Here is a 24,057-nt window from a genome sequence, read left to right on the forward strand (position 1 = left end):
AATTGCTTTGCTGAAGAAGAGAAGTAACTCAAGTAAACATCTGAAAGATATTTTGATAAATACAAATTTTCCAGTTCCATCATTCAAAATCTTTCTAAAAGCTAATGAGAATCACTATATCCCAAATTTGGATTTTTGAATATATACTGCTGAGCTCTCTGAATATTAATAAGAGGAGAGGATGTTTCAATGGGAGTGGCAAGTACAGTTTGAAATATGGTGCCCTGATGGCAGAGGTTTTCAACAGTCCATATTCAGACACTGCCTGGGGATCTCTACTCTTAAAGATCAGCCCCAATTACACAGAGAAAACTATATTTTTACTGTGCACACCAGAAGCATAACTGGTTATTACTGTGCCACAGGCAGTGGTGGCACATGGTACAGGAGCAGCAGCAATGACCAGAGATTTGCTTTCTGGAGGGGAAGCTTTTTTAAAGGAGTATTTGCATCTCTTCCCCTTGAGAAAGAGAATGTAAACAGAAACAACATAATATGCTTTACTTATCAACAATAGTAATCTGAGGGGAATGGGATTTGCTTGGAAAGCTAGTCGTGAGGACAGGATGGGGAGAGAGAAAAAGTACAAACACAAAAGCACTTCATAAGGTGGGAGAGTTCAAGCTCTACCACTCCCTCACCGAGGGGGAGCTCAGAGCTCACTTTTCATTAGCAGCATGGATGAAGGTATCAAAATATTTTTCAGATGTTTCCTTGAGTTTCTTCTCTTCTGACCAACCCTGCCAGCAGTTCTCCAGCTCCCCTTGCTGAAGGGCTGGCAGAGCAAGTTCTTGGGGCACTTTCCTTTGAACAGCTTATTCTGTGAACTTGAAGCAGGCCACATAGTGTCACAGTTTCCAACAAGCAATATTACCTGTTGCTTGATGGAAATTACACCTTCTAGGGGCCTAAGTCAACTTATTACATCTCTAGTATTCTGCTCAACTGGGACCTATGGGTTAACTTGAAACTCAGTTAAGATAACGGAAGAACTCTCCTTGAACAATGTTTGCTACTTAAAATACTTAACAAACAAAATAGTAAGTGCTATTTTTAATTACTGTGGAAGCACCAAAATTAGAAGGTGGGCATGACTTAAAATTCAAAAGTATATAAAAATATTTATATCAGATTTTCCTACTTATCTTTTTTCCCTACCATCTGGCAAACAGAGTTATCATGTTTGCCAGAATTAATTTTTTTAAATGAATATAGTTAGGAAAATATTGACATTTTTTCAGGAGTCAGCAGCTCACTAAGGGCCAATGTATAATGCTCCATGTTGAAGAGTTTTAAAGTAACTACAGACATTTAACTTGAAGAAAGTTTTCCTTTTGTTTTCAGTGAAATAGGATTCTCACTTGTTTAAAATTAGGCTATAATAATTTTAAGTGAATTGAAGTCAAACATTCTTATGGGAAAAGGGTCTGTGCAAAAATGTGGTAACACATGCACACTAGCAATGCAGAATCACATTTGGAGTTAGCAAAAAAAAAAAGATAACTCAATATGCATTATTTAGCTGACCAAGTCAAAACAGTCAGTGGTTTTTAATGCTGAAATTACTACCTACTTTATGATATGCCATTTGGTCACTGAGCTACTGAAATATTTAACAAATAACTATGATACTGAAGTTGCTTCATAGACAGTTCTCTATGATAATTCTAGCTTCCTCTTTAGTTTGCCAGACAACGATATTTCTGGGCACAAAGCATTTCTAAAGACAGTCCTGTTCACCCAGAGGCATAGATTCTCAAAAGAATTAGATAATTACAGCTGCCCAGTTAAACACCTTTGCTTTTTCAAAACAACAGTCCTGTTCTAAACTACAATCTCAGTTCTGACTCACCTACCCTGCCACAAAGGGGAAGGCTTGTCCCACTGTATTTGGAATCGGTCTTCCAAGTGGTGCTAGAAACTTGAGGTACAATCAAAAGCCTGCCAGGACTAGCTGCATCTCTTCCTTCTTTCCTTTCTCTACCAAAACATTGCACTAACACAGCTATTGGGGCCAATATCCCGTGCACATTTTGTCTGTTTGGCTCTCTGGCTGTAAATAGATATCTCTTCATGCAGGCCCAACTGTCCAAGATTTGAATTTCATCAAAGTAGGAGGCACAGTCATTTACACACATTGCCTTTCCATGCTGTGTTGCTGCTCCTCCCCACATAGGTGGCTAGTGAGAGCATACAGCTGGCTGGTTTGTCCAAGGAATGACCTTCAGTAACCTTAGAGATGCATGCAGCCCTGTCCTGGGAAAAAAAGCATTAGCATATTTTATCCCACATCATTCAGGGGAACTTGAACCTTTGTTGGATTCTGGGACAAAAGGCCTTCTCTGGGACAAATGCAATGTCTATTTACATCCTCCATGCACTCCTAATTTCTTTATGCCATGCAGTTAAGTATTTCAAAGGAAGGATGCACAGAATGATGTACCACATCCATTAAATATTGTAAAGCTTTGGGATACATTTTGGCTAGGGACAGACATTCAAAAAGCCTGGGCCTGAATTGATTCAATCTTTGATTCAACTTCCTAGGTTGAACCAGTTTGCAACTGTACAGACATTCTCTCTGGACTGAGGAAATTCAGGCACATGCCTGCAGTGGCTCAGGCTAGAAGCCAGGGATTGCTAGACTAGCCTTCCCTTTCCACAATGCTAAGCTGAGAGGGAGAACGGGGGGCATAGCCAGGCCTCAGCAGGACCCCCTGATTAGGGAGGGGTGTAAACCCCTACCTAGCCTGCACCTTCCCAGGCTTTTCCGCACTCACTGCTCAAGGAGCAGGAGTGTTCCTGCCCCTAGCTCCTGGCCAGCACTCTGAGAGGCAAAGGATGTGTGTAGGGTGAATGCGTCTGTTGATGATACTGAGCTTTTCAATCTCCCTCTCCCTGCTTCTTTATACCGTCTGCAAACCTGACAGGTGAGCGAGCCATCACAGACCTGATAATACAGTGTTCATCAGCCTATCAACAAAACAAAAGCCTCTCTCATTAGTTCAAGTTCTCCTTAAACAGCTTTTTCCAAGAAAGGACGGGAGGGGACATTACCACTGACCTGTTGATTAGCTCCAAAAAAACCCTAAGCAGACACTGTTCTGTCTGCCTTTGTCCTGTCCCAGTGAAATTGAAGACACACGCTCAGAGTCACCTGCCAGCATTAGATAGCATACCACATGCATAGGGTCTATGGGGCTGGGATCCATGCTGTGGAAGATGGGAGGGAAGGAGAGAGGGGATCCCTACTTGAGCAGCAAACAACCGGGGGGTGGGGAGGATGCGGGGCAGGGGGAAGCAAGGCAGACCTTGCTGCACCTGCATTTTCTGCTGGAGCTCTGGCTAGGGAGTAGAGGGGTGGGGCTAGCCCTGTTCTCTGGAGCACACAGCTCAGCCCAGGACTGCAAAAAATCTGGGATACTGGGGGATTCTGGTTTAACTTAAACCAGAAAGGGGTATGGGACAGACATTGCATAAACCAGTTTAATGCAAAATCAGTTAAGTCTGATACTACATTCAACCAGGTTTATCTTTAACCTGTTTTAGCCATTTTGAAACTTGTTTATGTACACTGAACTTATGTTCTGCTACAGGTATATACCTGTTTCTGGTCACTTAAACCAGTTTATGTGTAATGTCTGTCCCAAGCCCTTAATGTTACAGAAACATCAGCAGCTTCAATGGAATCTCTTTGCAAGGTCACACTGTAGCTTCTAGAACCTCAAATCTCAGGATGAAAGACAGAAACATTATAAGCCTTGTCGTTTGAGCCAATGGCCTTACTGAATTTAATTTCCAGTACCACAAATGGATTGCACTTAGGTTCTTATACCATTCCCTTTAAACCTTTTTAGATCAGATGCATGTTTTCAGAAGTGCACAACTCAACTCTACTTAAACTGTGAAGTCACCACCACTGTTTTCACAATAAAAAAAGTAAAGCAGACATTTATAGAAATACAATTAAAGAACTAAATGGACCTAACAGTTCTTGGTTATGTTATTCCTATTATTATATGAACATAGCTAAATTTCCTGGAAGCCTACAGACCTATATCTAGAGTACAGCAAATCTTTTAGAGGAAGCTACCATTTTCATTATGTTAAATTTAAAATGGATTTAGTGCTTGTTAAAAGTACCTAACTGCCAAAAGCATCTCTTTTTTATTTACAGAACATTGTATAACATGGATAATGGTCATTAAAACTTTGTGTTCGTCGGCATGTCACTGTAACTTAATCCTGATTTAGTCAGCCCAAACTCCATGGCCTTATCCACCCTAGCAAACTTTGCAGCTGCAATTCACCACCGGTGGTAGCAATAATAGAATTTGTAAGTTCCTCAGGCAGGGAGTCCTAATATGTTTGTACTGGCCATTCCATAAGGGTGTGCACGCTTTAGTTGCTGCAAGAGGACTCTATTCTCTACAGCAGTGGTTTTCAACTTTTTTCCATATTTGAATGGAGGCGCGGACTCTTCTGAATTGTAAGTATCATGTATTCACATGTGTTTGACTGATCAGAGTAATCTTCCACAGACCCCCCTAGATATGGTCTGCAGACCTCCAAGAGTCCGCAGGTCACAGGTTGAAAACCACTGCTCTACAACTCAGGGATATCTGAAATGCCCTCCATAAGGTAAGAAGACCTAGAAATAAGGTAAAGCGCTGTCTATATGACAGGTTAAAGGATTGAATTGTGTTTATGAAGTTTGCTAATGCAGACGCAACATATGAGAACCTTTGTTGACCAAGATAAGGTTTTGCTAGGGACAGAAGTTACACACAAATTGGTGTAAGTGATCAGAAACTGGTTTAAATCTGTAACAGAACAGAAGTTCATTGTATATAAACCAGTTTCAAATGGCTGAAACCAGTTTGCGATAAACCTGGTTGAATGTAGTTTCAGACTTAATCGATTGAAGTCAAACCGGTTTATAGAATTCATGTCCCAGACCCCCCTTTAAGTTAAATCAGTGTCTCCTGGCACCCCGGCATGCCCTATAGCCCTGGGCTGGGCTGTGCTGTCTGTTCCAGCTAAGCAGTGTTGGCCCCATCTCTCTCCTCCCTAGTCAGAGCACTACCATTGCTCCAGCTGGCTGAGGAAGGACAGGGGTGTGTGAAACCCTGCAATAGAGTGCCATCAGGTTTGCCTGGCAGGGGGGTAGCAGCCCTTTCCAGAAGTCCCCAGCCCCCCACCAAACTCGCTGCTCCAGCAGCAGGAGCAGGGGCATGGACAGACCCCAGTAGCTTCAGGGGAAGGGAGATTTAATCCCCTTATTGCAGAGGTGGCAGTGTGGGCACTGATAAGAGTGATAGGCTCTGCTCATGCACCCAGGGCCGCAGTGGCCAGCTGCTAGTGGCCTGAGAGGAATGGGGGGGTTTAATCCCCGCATTGCAGGCAGCAGTGGCAGGGCACCAACATGGTGCTGGCTCTGTTCCACGCTGCAGATCGCTTCAAGCAGAGCCCGCACCACAGCGCTTGGGCCAAGTCCCTCAGAGGGGTGACCAGCCAGCTGCAGGGTGGGGGGATGTGACCTTGTTGTGGTTGGGGGGGAGCTGGGATGTGGGAAGCAGCAGAGGGAGGCAATGGAGTGCTGTAGCCTGGTCTGGTCTGGCCCCACAGGCCAGCAGTGTACGCAGTTACTGGCCTGCGGCAGCCCGCCTCTCCCCCTCCCAGTGGCAGAGGAAACCATTGTGGTGTGTGGAAGTGAGGCACCTGTCACCCACTGCCTGCTTGTGGCAGCACCAGGTGCTCGGGGCAAGCTGCTGCAGGATGGACTGGGCTGCACTCCTGGGCTGAGGGGCTGGGCCACACCGGGCTTCAGTGGTCCACTGCCTCCCCGCTCCACTGCCCATGCCCCTGGACCACAAGAGCCCACCCTGAGTGCCTGGTGCTACTGCAAGCAGGCATCTGGTGACAGGTGTCTCACCTCTGTCCACCATGATGGTTTGCTCCACTGCTGCTGCCAGGAGAGGCAGGGGGCAGGGAGCCACACTGTAGGTGCAGCTCACCTGCAAACCATAGCCCCAGCATTGGGGGGATCCTTGCCACCTGGGGCTGCCCAAGATCAGGCCATGCTTCTTCAGCAAGCAGGCTCTGTAACTAGCCCTGGCTTCCCCGCCTCCCCCCCCCCCACAGCCAGGTCACATCCCTCCTCCCTACCCTCTCCCTGTGGCCAGCTGGCCACCCCTTGGAGGGACTTGGCCCAGGGCGCCATGTTGGTTCCCCTGCTGCTGCTGCCTGTAATGAGGGGCTTAAACCCCTCCTTCCCCTCAAGCTACTGGCATCTGGCCACCACAGCCCCAGGTGCACAAGTGAAGCCTATCAGTGCCTGTGCCACCCGCCCCTGCAACGGGGGGATTATACGCTCACTTCCCCTCAGGCTACCAAGGTCTAGTTCCACTCCCATTCCTGCTGCCAGCCAGTGAGTGAGTGGGGATAGGAGGGTCTGGGGACCCCTAGCTTCCCCCCTCCCCCTCCAGGCACACCCTGATTGTGGTCCCTGCAGGCCAGGGTTGGGGTTTAAACCCCTCCCTAATAATATTTAGGCCTGCCCAGGCCTGGCCATGCCACTTCCCTCAGCTTAATTTCCCTCCAGGGGAGGGCTTGCCTCCTGGTTTATGGCCTGAGCCACTGCAGGTATGTGCCTGCATTTCCAGAGTGAAAAATGAATGTCTATTCACTTGCTTGCCAGTTCAATCTACGCAGGTTAGACTAACCTGCAAAGATTGAATCAATTCAAACTCTGGTTTTTTTAATGTCTTTACCTAGACTTTAGGTTTAAACATTGATACAGTGCAGAAGAACTAGACTAGGATCACCAATCTGCTTTCTTATATTGTAGGTGCACAGAACAGCCAACATATGGTTTCTGTCACTATCAACATGGGGCCACATTTGAACTGGTGACCTAGAGGTGAAAGGTATTGTATCCAGTTACAAATCCCCAGATGCAATTACTTTTCTCTTTTATAACAGGACTAGTACTCAGATGTTGTGTTCTTTTACAATAAAAGTAGGGAGGGTGAATTTTGTCTATACAGTCAACATTAAACTTTATTTTAAAAAAACTATTTTCAACAAGCTTTTTTCCTCCAAGGGAAAATGATTCTTCACTGAGTCAAAACTTGCTGCAAGGAGTCTAAGTAGTCATTTGTATTAGCCCTTTGCCAAAAACTGATAAAAAAGCAACGAGTAGTTTGATGGGTCATTTTTTTCTTGTTTTGGTACTCTGATGCACAGAGTACCAAATTGCACATAATGACTCCACAAAGAGTCAATTATTCTTCTTTATGTGGTGTCATTTATGGCTGTGAAATTTCCCTGAGCATTTCAGCATTTAATGTGGATGTGCTATACACATGAGCAAAAAAAAAACTTAAGAGGCATGAAGAGAGGGGACAGACTGGACAGTGTTTTAGATAAAAAGAGTTTTATTCTAAAATTATATCAGTATAGTGAAGTCAGTGGTTGGCATATTCTGGTAGACATAGGAATACATTGGCTATCGATCAAATTGTAGAAGGAAAAAATCAATCTAGTATTTAAATTTTGCATACTTGTTTCATCTATTAAAAGACACATTCTCATCTATTAAGAGGAATTTGGTATTTCTTTTCCCTATCTTTTCCTGGATATGCAGGCAGGAGTACCTAGGAAGAATAGGAATATTTTTTACCCCATCTCTTTCTGTAGAATGTTAAACAATATAGGAACCATCATACTGGTACAGACCTGAGGTCTCTAACAGTTGCTGGTGCATCTTCAAGATGAAGGTGCAAGAAACTTTCAGTTCATATGTGGGGTAATCTGCCCCCACAGAAGGTTTTCTTAGACACTGTTTTTAATTGGAATCATGAGATATCCCTACTCTGATTTTTGATTTATTAATTACAAAAGTCCTGGTCATAACACCCAATGTTTGCAATTTTTTTCCTCCACGATTACCAAAAAAGCACTTTGCAAGGACTATTCAGAAGCTGCTTTTAGCAAAGAATGGCAGACACCCTCCTGAGCAGAGCTTGCTATATGAGGTATTTTATGTCTGTATTGCCTGGAGTGTACTGGTCACTAATTTATTTTGAGTTTTCATCCATCTTTTGATTTTAGTACTCACGGCTGAAGCTGTGACATTCTCAGCCTGGGGTTCTTAAATCTGGAATGCATGACCTAGGTTCACTGCAGACTTTGCTGACCTATCTTTTTGGTCAGATTTGTCCCTGATGCCTGATCTGCGCTGCTACCGTTTAGTAGGAGAATTCTTTGGGAAGTACTTTGACAATTTTCCATTTTTACATCTATGCTGAGAAATAGTGTTAGATATACTTGTATAAATAAGGAACTGTGTTCACAGGGAATTAGTGCGCACAAAGCTGGGGTCAGAATGTATAGTTCACTAAGATTCATACCCGGCTTTCCTGTGCACTCACTTCCTTTTGTGGACAAACCTTATGCAACAATAAAAAATGGTTCAGCGTTTATAGATAACGTGAAAACTACACAGAAGACTTAATATATTTTCAGCAATCTTAATGTATTTCACAATGTATTTCACAAGAGACCCAAGAGATGGTTTGTTTGGTAAAACATACTGCCCAAATGCTATACACAAATCAACGCAGTTTATGAAGCACTAGACAGAGTTGCAAGATTCGTGAGTACTGATGTCTTAAAAAGGAACTGTGGTTTCTATTTTCCCATGGAGAAAACGACTGCATCACAGAATACGTATTATTTACAAGATTAGTATAGAACAAGAAATTTAAAGTCAGCTGGTAGAATACTGCTTGTAATCTACCTGTTGGGGCCACGAAGCTTACTTAATATTTGTACTATAGCAGTCAAAAAGAAAAAACACCAGATCCCAGCTCACCTGAACTTTGTAGCTTAGGGATAATTTGAGTGTGAATGGTGCTTTAAAATGTAAAGGATTGCCTGAATTACTAAAACGTTATATTATTAAAAGAACTTCCTTCACCTTCCCACAAGGGCCAGGACCTGAGGTTCTGATTGAATTTTCACTTAGAACTTGGCATATGAGTATGCCCTAGGATTTGATACAAAGATTCAAATGATAAAAAATAAAATGAAATCTTTTTTAAAAAGCAAAATAAAAAACTACATTAAAATCTGCACCAACTTCTTTCACAAAGTTTCCAAATTTTCAGTTCGGAGAACAGTACTTCTAAAGTATGTAAGCAGAAAAGTGCGTAACAAAAAAAAACTGAAAGGAGAAGACCTTCTGGAACTATTAGCATATGTTAATTTCAAGGCAGCTAAAAAGCAAGTGAAACAGGGGGGGGCATGGCCAACACAGGTTGAATTGCCCAGAGAGGGGTTTAATTCCCCCCCTCCCTGTGCCACCAGCAGGAACCGGAGCCAGGTCTGCCCGGCACTCCCCCCTCGCTCCCTGCCTAGAATAGGCCCCTGGCTGTCCCCTCCGCCAGAGGCTGGAAGGAGGAGGAATAATCTCGTCTCTGCCCAGCTGTGCCTCCTCCCTGCAACTGCAGCGGGAGATGGCAGGGCCCTTATTGGGGGCAGCAGCCCCTGTCATACTGTGGGGGAGAATGAGCCCCTTCCTGGTGAGGGGCTGCATTGCAGGGCCAGCAGAGCTGCGGCCAACTGCACGTGGCAGCGCCAGGTCCCAAGCGGGCCAAAGCCCTGCAGGCCTCCCGCAGCACTCCACAGCACAGCCCCCACTGGGAAGGGGCTCATGCTCTGAGAAGCTGCTATTCTGTGCTCAGGGCAAGCCTTCTCCTGGCAGGAGGGGGCTTATTCAGCAGCTGGCACCAGCGTGCAATTTGCCTGGCTAGACTCCAGCTGCTGTTGCTGTGCTGGGGCCAGTGGCTGAATAACCTCCCTCTGGGCAGCACAGAAGCAGCCACACCACAGCCTACTGCAGCATGAGCTCTGGGCAGGCAGTTGCAGTAAACACTGCCCAGCAGCAGTGGGGGGGGGGGGGGGGGGACTTTCCTCCGCGCTGAGCAGCAGTTTCTGGGGAGCAAACTGGTGCTCAGTATGGGGGAAAAGCCTCCACTCCCCCTCCCCAGCACTTCCTGCTGCAGCCACTTGGAGCCTGCACAGGGCTGCCTGTGCCTGCTCTCCATTGCCACCGCTACCTGTGGGGCAGCAGTGATGCGGCAGAGAGGCAGGACAGCCCCATGCGGGCTGCAAGTGGCTGCAGCAGGAAGCGCTGGCCATGGGGGAGGGAGGGGTGCTTTTCCCTGCGCTGAGCACAGCTCGCTCCCCGCCGCCACTGCTAAGACCAGATGGGTGCATGCGGGGCACACAGTCAGGGCTGCGTGCTGCTCCCCGTCTGTACCACAGGGCTGAGGTGGGGGGACTGGGAGTGAGCGGGCATATGGCAGCCAGAGGCAGCTGGGTGGGAGCATGGGACCTGCTCTGGTGTCTTGGGGCCAGCGCCGGTGGGGCCCAGAGCAAGGTGGCAGGAGCGCGAGGTCCCAGCCAGAAAGGGCTCTATGGAGCCAGGTCAGCTCCCCCCTGACCCTGCTGGTGCAGCCCAGCCTGGCTCCACAGACCCCTGCCCACCCAAACCCCGTGCTCCTACCACCCTGCCTTGGGCCCCAGCAGCATTGGCCCCAGGACATTGGTGCAGGACCCACACTTGCGCTCACTTCCACTCCCCACCCCTGGCCACTTTCCCCACTTTCATTCCTGTCCACCGGCCGGCCATTCTGCTACATGGCTCCCATACTCACACACACACATCCCCACAAACCCCCATATGCAATCACTTCTGCATATCCAGCACAAACGCACACAAGTCAGGACAAAAACATATTTTTAAATTAAATTAAAATATATTATTATGTTAGATTTTTAGTATGCAATTTGTTTTTTCCCCCTAAGATGACAAACCCTCTTCCCCAAAGGAGTAATTCCAGGGGCAAGGGGAGAGACTTCCAGTGGCAAAAGTCAGAGGTTAGAGGCAGAACCCAAGATGGTGACCAGGGGGCAGGGCACCTGTTAAGGGGCAGGGCTACCCATGCAGCCCTCGACAGCTTGCCAAAACTCGGTAAGCGGCCCTGGCTTACAGTCATATCCTGAAACAGGGACCTTGAAGGGAAAAAGGTTCTGCACCTAGTTACAAATAGTCTCATCTGTTTTTATCCAGATGAAAGCAGTGGAAACAAAACAGAAGAGAAAGCATTATTGTTTTCCCTTTACCTCCTTCTGCTCCTCCCACCACAGAGACCTCTACCACTCCGTTAGACTTTCCGCCCTCTAATGTGCCGGTGTTTAGTACAAAGCATTTTTCAGGTGTAAAACTTGCCTAAGTTACTACTGTTTGAATTCCAGGACCAAAAAAAGAAAAGAAAAGAAAAGAAAAGAAAAGAAAAGAAAAGAAAAGAAAAGCATCAGGTACGGGGGTCAATGTTATCTGTGAAGCAAATGGAAGAGCTGCTACCAGCTACTCACCAAATTATCTTCCAGCCATTCCCGTATGCATGCTGCTGTGGCCCCTGGTATCTGATTCCTTAATAATTCTTTCTCTTGAGGGTCCTCTAACATTTCTAGTGCCATCTTCAGGTCTTCTAGGAGATGCAGAATTTGGAATGTTCCCAAATATACTGATGGAGCGGGTGACATAATGTCATAGATACCATTTGTGTACTCTGCAGCTGCCCTAGTACCTAAAAGAATTAAGTAAAAGGAGGGAAGAGAGATTTTTTGAAAACCATTTTAAAGGTCACTAATAGATATATAGATACAATACTACAAGATCCATGCTCCAAATGCTGCTTTATGGATATACCTAAAACTTTTCCCATAGCACTTCTGAGTTAGCTAATAAATCACCCTTTTCAGATTGAAGGGAATACTGGATCCCATCGAAACTAAAAAAATAAAAATAAAAATAAAAATCCATCATCACCTGCAGTTATCTTTGCCAACCATTAGATGTCACTAGCTCTTCAGAGACACATAGCTGAAAGACCCTGCACATAATGGTATTTTTATCCTATACTGTAAGAGAGCTGCATGCATCATTTTATCAGGAAACTTAGGAGAAAACAGGCTTTATTACCACAATGGGAGAAAAAGAAAGACACTTTAGTAGAAGAGTCAGAGTTGGCTATACAGATGTCTGGTGGATAGCCCTCTTAAAATAAACTTCTGAAATTATGTGAGAGTTTTCCCTCAAGACATAGAACATATTCAACACCCACACCACAATATCAGTCTGGTATTAACTGAAATTACCAGAAGACTGATAGGTAATTTTAAATGGAAAGCTGATATAAATGCTTTCTTAACCTTTCAAAAACACCAACAAGATGGGATAAGGAGGAGACACTTTCCAATTATGGTAAATGTAATTTATTCACCAATGCACCCCTCCCTTCAGGTGCTAACTGTACACTGACACTGTCAAAGTAGCTCTCCTAAATGCAAAAAATTCACACATTTGGACCAGTGCCTCAATATGGGAAGAGTCTTTTTTAAGTTTCCCAATACAATAACACTTGATAACACCCTTACTTAGAAAAACTTGATAGCACAGAAGATAGCCATTAGAGGTTTAAGCTTTTTTCCCACCCAAACAATCTGGGATAAAAGAATAGGTGCCAAAATGGAAAAAGCTTTTACTTGAAAATACTAAGTGGGAAAAAACCTCAGGAGCTGCCTTAGAGTGGTGGTGCACAACCCCCAGCCCATGGACCAAATCCAGGCCACAGATCTATGGCACCTGGCTTGTGGGACTTCCCATGGGTTGGGAAATTTGGTGACAGGCAGAACTGGTCATTAATACCACCATCTACACCCCAGGGAATTATGCACAGAAAAATTCAAAATTATGTGCAGTTAATTAATTTTTTTTTAATTTTTTTTTTTTACAAATCAAATATAATGCTATTTCAACCTTTTTTAGAAATATATGCTGGTACCTGTGTGTGGGGGGTGGGTGTGGCTGGGAGTGGGATATGTGTATGGGGGATTTGGGGGTGTGTGCGGGGGTTATGAATGTAATGAGGATGTTGGGAGTTGTGAAGGGGTTGTGGGGGGTGTGGGTATGTGAGTGAGTTTTGTGGGTGGGTATGGATATGGGAGTGTGTGGGATTTGTGGGGGGTTGTGAAGGGGTGTGTGTGTGTGTGTGTGTGTGTGTGTATGTGTGTATGTGGGCTTTGTGGGCGGGTGCAGATATGGAAGTGTGTAGGATTTGTGCAGAGAGTGTGTGGGGTTTGTAGGGAGGTGCCCCCGCATGTACAACACCCCCACCACGCCCCCTCCCCCAGCACAACCCCAACCAACAAACACCTCCCCTGTGCATAACCCCTGACCACTAAATGCCCCCCCACACACAGCCCCCAGGGCGCTCCTGGCTGCAGCAGGCAGAGCCCCCTGGATGCATACTGCTCTGGTGAATTCCAGGGGCTGCATGGAGCTGGCCTGGCCCACCGTGCTGGTGCACACCGTTGGGCCAGACTTTGTGCCAGCATGTGGGGCTCACAGCACTGCAGGCAGGAGCCATGTGCAGCTCCTGGGATTTGCCAGAAACACACTGCTGGGGGCTATGACCCAGCCAGGACTGCCCTGAGGGCCTGCCGCTGCCCTCGCAGCAAGGGCTGTGCACCACGGAGTACGGGGTGTGTGGCAGGGGGATCCATACCCATGCACAAATCCCACACGCATCCCCCCACTCCTGAAGGCAGGAGCTCCCCTTCCCATTCACCAGCTACACCCTGGGGAATTATGTGATATTATGCAATTATGCACATTTATACATTTGACATGCAAAATTACTCAGGCACAAAATTGTGTAAATCCCAGGGGTGTAACTTCTGCCATACTCCTAAGCCCCATACAACCAGGTTAGAGTCAGGCCATGCCCCCTTCCCCCTACACAGCCAGATTGGGGCCTGGCCAGAGGTTGAGCACCACTGCCTTAGAGCAGTGCTTCTCAAACTATCTGATGTGGCGGACTGGCAATTTTTTTTCCACTGGGCCAGGGACCGGTGCCCGGTTCAGCCGGTGGCAGCAACTGTGTGTAACAGTGCTACACAAATGCGCAACTGGCTGTTTCTTTCTCTTTCCTCACCTTGCACGACGTGACGTCACCTGGAGTGTTAGAACGTACGAACTGTGGTGCTATGACATATCAATGTTATGCTTCTGAAAATATATTTCTTTTTTTCCTGGCAACTCACTGCGGACCGGCGACCGGTGGCTCGCAGACTGGCACCGGTCCGCGGACCACCACTTTGAGAAGTACTGCCTTAGAGGATCTGATACATGTGCTACATCCAGTCCAATACCAATAACCAACAAGCTTCTGAGAAAAGGAGCAAGAAACTCCACAGAAGCCTTACATGGGATAATCATTTCTCCATGAAATTACACCTATTAAGAGACTGTAAGGCAGTTAACACCTATTAGTTAAGAGATTACTGTAAGCCTTAAAGCATGAGGTAGCTTTATTTCTTCCAAAACTTTTTTTTTGTATTTTTATTAGTCTAGATAGCAGTACCCATGCAAAAATCCAGCGACCTTGCTAAGTTTTTTGGCTTTAGCAATATCCTGTGTCACGATTCCATAGACTGTGGAAATGATTGGTGTAGACTAATTAGGAGTTGTTTGAAAACTGTTTTTTCCTTGTATCAGTTTTGATTTTGAGACTTGTTCTTTTATGATAAGATAGGGGGAATAGAAGTTTTTATTCTACCATATTTTTACAATTCATTGCTTAGTTTATTTATTATATCCACTCTGATGCATCTTCTCTGGAAGGTAAACAAAGACAATTTTGTCCCTGTCTTCAGTTAAAACATTTTTCAGGCATCTGAGCATTTTCATTGTCCTTCTCTGAGCCCTATCACCATAACTTCCTTTTTCAGATGGGACGACAAATATGGAACACAGTATGTCAAATGAGGTCACAACACTGGTTCATAAAAAATCATGGTTTCTGTATTATTCTCCATCTGCTCCTTATTTGGCTTAACATCTTCATTATTCTTTTGACCACAGCTGCACACTGAGCAAAAGTCTTCACTTAGCTGTTTACAGTAATTCTCAAGATGCTTTTTCATGAATTGATATAATTAATTTAAAACACAGATGTACAAGTATGCACTGCTTTGACTTTCCCTACAACCTTTTTTAAATATAGTATATTGCTACTCCCCATCTATCAGCAGCTGGTTTTTTTTTCCTGCGAGATTCTATATCTGTTAGCAACTTAGTAAAGTCACTTTATTCTTAAGCTCTTTTAGGAGTTGTAGATGTATACCATCTGGGCTTGGTGACTTTCTGCTTTTTAATTTATAAATTTGATCCTTTGTGTCTTCTTTTGCTACTTCAGATAGGAAACCCTGGTCTTAAGTTCCAGTAAGAAACAGGCCTTTTTTAAGTGTCTTCCCATTCTCTAGTGCTGTGAAGGTTGACACAATAATTTCACCTCCCAGAAATAGGCTCATCTTTCTTAATTACTTCTAGTACTGGCGATCAAATGGACCCTATGTGGCCTTTGCAGGCTTCCTTCTTTTGATACGCCAGGCATTTTTTTCTTGTTCATTTCTGTCTTTAGCTATTTTCCTTTTCAATTTTCATTTCAGCTCTACTAGTTTTCTACCATATACTGTCTACTACAATTCAACTGAAGTGGAGCAAATAAAACCAAAACCAACCCCCCCCCCTCCAAAAAAACCAAAAAAAACTAAACCACCAAAGCAGAGCTCCAGTCTATGAAGGTTCTAGTTGGTTCAAATAATAAAATGAACCTTGCCAAGTTTACTGCTTGCCTTCCCATTGCCCGCTTCATTAAAAAATACACAGCCCTCCTGAGACTCCAGTATTGTTTCCTTAACTTGCACTCATAGTACCTCTTAGGAATGTAACTCCCTTTGTTTTTTTCAATTTAGGGCCTTTTTAAAAAAAAATTGCACTTCTCCCTTTCAAAAGTGTAGTTGCTGTTTTAGCTCATACTAACTTGCTTTCCAAACTCCAGTTAACAAGTATCTGTTATAGGAAGGCATACATGTTCTGAAGCAATTTTGTACTCAGATTGGTGGTTATCTTTCCAATGAGCTCACAGTTTTCTCACTTACAGGATGGTACTCTACAGTTTAATAAAAAGTGGAACACATAGGCTCCCATTTACATTTAAAATCTATTGAATGAAACAGAAAGGTAATTTATAAATTCTAAAGAAAGTTCAATAAACTAGGACATTTCTAATAGGAAGCAGCCAATGTCTTTGATACACTTGATGGCTAGCAAACCCCAAATCTGTCACTACAAAATATTTTTTAGTTTTTAAAATATCCTAGTAAAGGGAAGAGAGAAAGAAATATCCCTCCTTTCAAAACAACAAAAAGTGGATACAATAAATCCTGCAAAAAAATCACAAATTTTAGGATATGCAACTTAAATAAAAATAAGCCTGTTCTTCTAAATGATCTATTTTCTGCCACATGGCTGTGCCTCATGTGGCTGTTTCTGGTCTGACAAGCATTTGGACTTTATGGTCCGAACCTGAAGGCTAGGGACAAACATTCAAAAAGCCTGTACCTCAACTGATTCAATCTTTGCAGGTTAGTCAACCTGCAAAGCTTGAACTGATTTGGAGATGGATAGACATTCCCTTTTTGTTCCAGAAATGCAGGCACATGCCTGCAGTGGCTCAGGCTAGAAGCTGGGGGGCGCTAAAGCACCCTCCCTTCCCTTCTACAGGGCTAAGCTGAGGGGTGCGTGGCCAAACCCTGATAGGACACTGTGATTAGGGAGGGGTTCCCCCCTCCCCTTAGTAACATAGCCTTTATCAGCTCTGTTATCAGCATTTAGCACCCCATCAGAAAACAAAGCCTTGCTCATTAGTTGAAGCTCTTCTTAAACAGCTTTTTTTTAGAGGAAGGAATGCAGGGACATTTGGAGCTGTTGATTACCTCCAAAAAGCCCTAAGCAGACGCTGTGCTATCTGCCTCAACACAGCATTAGCTAGCATACCACATACTGGCTACGGTCTGTGCTGTGGGAGAGAGGAGGAAGGGATCTCTGCTTAAGCAGTAAGTGGGGGGGGGAGGGGAGGGTTAGGGGGGCATGGAGAAGTCAGAAGACCCTGCTGTGCCTGCAAGTCTGTGCTGAGCTCCAGCTAGGGAGCAGAGAGGAAGCGCCAGCTCTGCTGTTGAGCAGAGAGCCCTGCCCAGCCCAGAGAGCATGCTGGGATGCTGGGAGTGTCTGGTTTAGCTTAAACCAGCAAAGGGTCTGGGACAGACATTGCATAAACCAATTTGACCCAAATCAGTTGTCTGATACTACATTCAACCAGGTTTATCTCAAACCAGTTTGAGCCATTTTCAAATTGGTTTATGTGCACTGAACATCTGTTCTGTTACATGTTTAAACCAGTTTCTGATCACTTATACTGGTTTATGTGTAATGTCTATCCTTAGCCAAAAAGTCCTAAAAACTTTCAAAGCTCTCTGTTTTCCAGTGTATCTGAACGTACCCAGCATCTCAGAAGATGCTTCAAGAGACACAGGCACGTTGGATCTGCATGACCCTAATCTAACACACTATGATTTAGGAAGATATTATATGTTGTGCCTTGGAGGGATGGTAGTCCTGTCATTTTTAGTAGAATGTTTGCAAAGACAGTAATCTCTCTTTAATGGGAAGGGTGTCAAACAGGAGATCAATCAATCCTGCATAGACTCCGTTTCAGAATTTCCAGCTTTGCTCTTACTGCTGTCTTTCCTGATATGATTTGCAATCTTTGTATTTTGCAGCAAACAGAACTAGACAAGCCAAAACAAAAGACAATATTTATGTTCTCTTTATTAACATATTCTACAAAAACGAAAATGAGTTAAAATCCTCAAAGACATCCTCCTTCCAAGCTCAGGCTCCTCAATACTCCACAGAAGCCAACATATTTAGCTGCTTATGACTGTGAACCAATTGTGAGCACTATGGGATTTTAAGTCTTGAAGTAGACAATGACTTAGACCAGGGGTTGGCAACCTTTTTGGCTGAAGGCTGGACATTACCCACCTCAAATCAGAAGTGGATAGGTGGGTGGGTGTTAGGACCTGGCCACCACCAGCAGTTGCCCCTATGGTATCATGAGGAAAGTGAATGCAGCCAAAGCCCCACATCCTCTATGGGCCAGATGCAATGGTTCTGTGGGCTGGAACCAGCCTGCAGGCTAACTCCCAACTTAGACCATGGGATGTATTAGCTAATCAAGAATTCAGCTGTTGTTTTCATTTTAAAACATGTGGTAAAAGCTGTCTTACAGTTGAAAGCTCTGATCTTTTCAATTTTTCCTCATTTGAGCAAGTCCCACCAGGCCTTGATAGATAAACTAGTCTCTTGATGTGTGTCCTTAATATCTATGAACATTAATGTTTGTGGAGGGAAGTAATGGAAGACTAAGAGGTTCCTTAGTCTTTCTAATGTCTTTCATTATATACAAGTGTTGCAAATTAGATCATTACTCCTTGGACGATATAAATGGAAAACTCCTTCAGTAGCATTGTAAAGGAATTTTGGGAAAAAAGATAATTAAGAAAGACCTGCTACTGGGAACAGCATACCTTGTATTTCAGGTATGATCAGTAAGTAAAACACAACTCTAAAGTCATTTTTTTATTTAATAAAGTTTAGTCTTCAATGCAATAAGATATCTTCTCTATTGATGAGGCAGACAAGATCGTTCACAAATTGCTACACCCAGGGAATATGGGCATGTTCCTACGTGAAACTTACTGTGCCAGGGAGTGGTACTTTCTAACATGTTACATTGCTATTTGCTTAGGAAGCAGCCTGTGCACAGAGCAGTTAGTCAGTTCCACATGGTGCTTTGGATACCAGTTAGCCCGCCCTTACTACTTAGTGCACCCAAGTCATCATACTGACACAGCTACCCTGCTTTGGGTGTATCCAAAGGCATCATTATGCTGCCTGGCACAATAAATTTACTGTGTAGGCAGTTTAAAGTTCAGTCCTGCAAGGTGCCAAACATTTCAGTCTTGATCTAGTACAGCATCTTTAACTTGAAGTCAATGGGACTACTTCAAGAATAAAGAATGAGCACAGGCCTAAGTATTTTGGTAGATTGGTCAAGTGTCCAGCATAAGGTACAATCAAGCCCTTATATAAGTAACTCAGGGGCTGTCAACCAGGCATACACATACCTATGGCGTACTCAGGAAGGCCCCAGGGGGGTACACGGCAGTGGCATGGAGAAACAGGGGGTGGGGCCACCAGCACTTTTCACTGCCACGGGTGCTCAGGGGACTCCTCCCCCCCAGTCGCTGATCAGCCATTGGGGGACCCCCCCTTGTCAACTGGCTGCTGGGGGCACACCAAGCAAAAAAGATTGAAAATCCCTGAAGTAACTCATTCACTGGGTAGGAAGCATACTCACACACCCTGTTGTGTCATTAAAGCTCCCTCTGCATGTTACAGGTATTATGCAATTAACTGTGGCTAACTGGCAATTACCTTGAGACCAGCTATCACGTACCTATCACAAAGTAAAAAGCTCCAGTCATTTATAAAGTTAGACCTTGAAAATGTGTACTTACTTTACAGCTGGTTGCTACTGAGCTTTAATTTGCACATGTAGCAGGGTCTCTCCTACAGCTGGGGGCCCCATCAGCGAGCCGATAGGACTCCCAGCCACAGGGGTATAACTCTGGAGCCCTGGGAATTGCAGCTCCCATGATCCCTAAGGTTTGCAGGTGCCCACACGGGGCTCTTGGTTCTGGCTATGCCTCATGCAGGGGTCTTTAGGTCCAGTGTCCTAGCTGCGTGTGGTCCTTGCAGTTGGGAGCCCCGTGAGCAGGCATCCAACCATGGGTGCCTGCTTCTTGCCTATGAAGAGGGACCCCAAGATTGGCAAGAATAGATGCATGTGTGGCATAGCAGGAAGCACATTTGTGTGGATCACGCACTAGATCTGATTGTGCCTTTACCTGCCCATGTAGAGGGGGCCTGAGAGAACATAACCCTATTTCCCCTCAAAAACATGCACATACTTCCTCCTTTTGCAGTGCTATTTTTAACCCAATGAGCTGCAGATTCCCACTGCAGCCCTTTCATTCTCTGTCTGCAAGACAAAAAAAAAAGACAAATTGCTCTGGAGGCAGGGCCTAGGGAGAGAAGTAAGGGAAAGATGTATTATTCCATTCAATATTTGATTTAGTACAGCTTCCTATTTCACTGGGTAAACAAAGCTAGGACTGAAATGCATTCTGACCAACTTCCTCTTGTTCACTTCCTAAATAACTTTTATTCGATGGAATGCAGAAGAATAAAGAAATTGAAAAAGGAAGTAAAAGGAAATATTTAATTAAATAGTTTAATTTAACTACTTGCATGCTGAAGCTGCAAAGCACAAAAGCAAGGTATGACACCAGACAGATACAGTACTTCAATGTGAGAATGAGATTTGCTTTGAGGACTAAAATCTAAGAAGATACTAAAGTCAAAAAGAGAAACTGCACATAGCCTCTTGATAAGCTTGCTTTGACAAACGACTCAAGGGGAGGTGTGGGGAAGAATGTGTTTAAAGCATAGATAGGCATTTCACTGGAACTCAGAAATCAGTTGGGCTGACCAGCTCTGCCAAAAACTCACATTGTAAACTTATGCAAGTTGCTTGCTCTGTCTTAGCCTCAGTTACCTCTCTGGAAAAGAAATTAATTCTATAAGAATTATTTTCTTCTGTCTTTTGTCTATATTTGGGATTGGAATCTTGTACTGTGCCTATACCACACCTACCACCATGGGTTTCTGATCCTTAGGGGGTTGGGGGGCAGGAGGAGGAGGGGGGTTGAGAGAGAGAAGGGAAAGGAATGTGGCAAGCGGGAAGATGGCAAAGGGCAGGTTGGGGGTTTGAAGACTTTTGAGGCCTTGACCAATTCAGACTTTTGTCTTCATAGGCCTCATATAGAGAGTCAGTTTATCCTAGAAGAGTTGTTGTACAATGTTCAGGATTTTTCTCCCAGTGTAAAAATGGCTACACCAAGAGAAAAATAACATGGGAATAGCCAGCGTTAAATCACTCCTGGGAGAGTTTCTTTTGGCAGAACATATGTCTGTATATTCTGTGGCTTCTCTCAGAAGAAAACAAGTGTCCTCCAGCATTCTCTCCCCTACTTCCAGGGAGACAATGTGTCAGTCACTTGTCCAGCAGGAAGTAGAACATGCCCCCTTCACAATCCCCACATTGTGCTGGAGAACACAGGCTGACCACAGACAGTCTGGGTCAGTCAATCAGGGCTGCCCTACGCACTGCTGCCATCTGTCATCAGGCAGACTAAGGGCACCTGCAGAGCTTGAGATGTGTGTACAAACCCCCCATCACCCTCCCTGCAGCTGCACAGGGTCAGCACTGCAAGCTTTCTACTTTTCAGTGCCTCAGCACATGAATGTCTATACATGTGGCTCTTGGTAAATTTTCTTTTACATAGGGAGTAAACCTGAGAGAAGTTCCTAGATTATTTGAATGTGTATATATAGTTGTAGTAAGTATACAGCTTCATTGGTGTTCTATGGTAAATTCAATAAGATTTGATCGTGAGGGAAAAGAACTGCAGTTGTTAGGTCCTATTCTGTGATAATAAATGTCATATTTGGAGTTCAAAGTTCTTTGAGGTGAATCAGCTAATTCCAGGGGAAGTTTGCTCTAGGGCAAATATGTAACCAATTTGGAAAACAATACATGTAACAGTCTTGTGAAAAAAGGTTACCAGAGCTATCAAATCATATACAAACAGTTTAAAATCCACTCTTACTCAATCTGATGTTTCTCCATCCACTGTTTCTTTTATATACTTTTACTCCTTTGCTTCTATCCATCTCTCCACTTCCATACAAGGCACTGTCCCCAATATTATTTTACTTCTCTCAGTTCCTGCTCTGCTGTTTCCATCCTTAACATATTTAATCTCTTTATTTTCATAGATTTCATAGACATTAAGGCTGGAAGGGACCTCGGAAGATCATCGAGTCCAGCCCCCTGCCTGAAGGGCAGGAAGTCAGCTGGGGTCATAGGATCCCAGAAAGATAAGCATCCAATTTTCTCTTGAAGGCGTTCAATGTAGGTGCTTGAACCACCTCCAATGGCAGGCTATTCCAGACCTTAGGGGCTCAGACAGTAAAGAAATTCTTCCTTATGTCCAGCCTGAAACGGTCTTGCAGTAGTTTATAACCATTCGACCTTGTTATCCCTTGGGGCGCTCTGCTGAACAAACGTTCCCCCAGATACTGGTGGTCACCCCTGATAAACTTATAGGTGGCCATCAGATCACCCCTGAGCCTGCGCTTTTCCAGGCTAAAGAGCCTCATAGATCTCAGCCTGTCATCGTAAGGTCTGTTTTCCTGACCTCTGATCATGCGCGTGGCTCTTCTCTGGATTTTGCACCAAATTGAAAACAGTCAGAAAGCAATTCCTGGTAAGAGATGACTCAAACCTTTTCTGTTAAACTGCACTGTCATCTACTTTATCCTAGTCTGGTCATCAATACAAAAGAGTTTCCTAAAGGAACAATTAATCTCTGTGGAGAAAGGATAGTTTAGGATATGTTGAAAATGCACATTTTACACAATAATTATTTTTTAAATCAGAACAATATCAAGCTGTATGCAAATAGGACCACATGATTTTTATAGAGGTTTAATCATTGACCAGTCTCCTACACAACAGAACAGCCAACATGCTCAGGATGTCAGCTTGTAATACATTAGAGAAATATTTAACTGGATTTTTTTTTTTCAGTTAGGGTCAGCACCTGGGCTCCAGAAGTCTATCCTTTATACTTCTACATACAGAGAATCTCCACTTTCTTTTGAAAAGTGAAAAAAGATTCTTTCCCTTTTCCCCCATGAAGATGGCTTTGAAAACCTGAACTCAGATAAACCAAATATGAGGAGTGAATAAGACATGTAGCTGAACCCCATTTTTGCAGCAGAATGCTTGGCATAGGGAAGGGAAGGAGGAGCGAGCCCAACTAACTTCTTCTCCAGACACTGTTATGAAATGAATCTTGGTGACTTCAAAAGGAGTATGGCTCTACTTTGCCACAAAGGGCTACACAGAGGTCCTATTATAGTGGATATGAATTAGTTAAATTGGGAGAAGTGAGGGACATGGGGGAAAAATTCCCTAAAATTAGAAATACATACATATCTTATGTAGCATTCTGCGTTGTCTATCCCTGAAGCACAGGGACTTCAACCACTAAAAGCAATCCACTAGTGACTGATTAGAATGCCATACCCAAGCCAGCTCCATAATTTAAATTATTCTCTCATATGTGTTGGGATGTAGAGTTCAGGCTTGCAGTTTCCTTTCAAGTTACATATTGGAAAATAGGGTCCACTTCAGCTCAGACAGCTATAAATCTAACAAAAAACAGTTTAATGGGGCAAGAGGAAAAAAAACCCCACAGGATTTCAGTGCAGACCCCAAAGTCATGACTCTGGACTAGAAAGCTGGGTGCTAACACTATTAAAGAACAGGAATGCCACATCAAGAAAAGCTGAATCATTAAAAAAAAATCTGATCTGTGAGAAAGGGAAGGCATTTAGACTCAAATTATCACAAAGCTTATTATATTCAAGTTATACTCAAGATCTTTATACTGTAAGCTTCTTATTTTTTCAAATTTTACTCCTGCTCATAATGAAAATAAAGTTAGTATTAAAAACAAAATATATCTTTGGACATGCATACAGAAATTCCTTGGATGATGCTAAAATATTGTTTAAATCTGACCATCTTCAAGATCTGTTTACTGCCCAATTGACAATAGAGTGATTCAGATGAATGAAGCTGGAGTATAGGTCAACAGACTTCTAAACCACAAAAGAATCTTTGTGTTTCAGATTCTTAATCCTATCAGATTATAGCCAGCATGTTTTAAATGCTTTTTCCCTAGACTGCCTACCACTTCTTCTGTTCTGTATTTGTATTTGTTTTCAAATGTCTTGCTTCTGCAATACCAATGGAGTTTGGAAGTGTATGTGATTTGTAGCTACCTTAGAAGACTGATTCTCAATCAGGAAACCCTTTTTAA

The 24,057-nt window shown here is 43.9% G+C and overlaps 1 protein-coding gene across 8 annotated transcripts in view; it reads right to left on the reverse strand.

The window, feature by feature from the left end:
- Nucleotides 1-24,057, reverse strand: part of PPFIBP2 (PPFIA binding protein 2) — a 208,705-nt gene that overhangs the window by 101,678 nt on the left and 82,970 nt on the right. For 5 of the 8 annotated variants that reach the window (XM_059722700.1, XM_019476847.2, XM_059722696.1 and 2 more), the window contains one exon: nucleotides 11,446-11,660. The exons of the other annotated variants lie outside the window; for them this stretch is intronic. In XM_059722700.1, coding sequence (XP_059578683.1) covers nucleotides 11,446-11,660 — 215 coding nt within the window. The remainder of the gene's footprint in view (nucleotides 1-11,445; nucleotides 11,661-24,057) is intronic. 8 annotated transcript variants of the gene reach the window in all.

This window comes from Alligator mississippiensis, chromosome 2, assembly GCF_030867095.1.
Source record: "Alligator mississippiensis isolate rAllMis1 chromosome 2, rAllMis1, whole genome shotgun sequence".
Taxonomy (NCBI): Eukaryota; Metazoa; Chordata; order Crocodylia; family Alligatoridae; genus Alligator; species Alligator mississippiensis.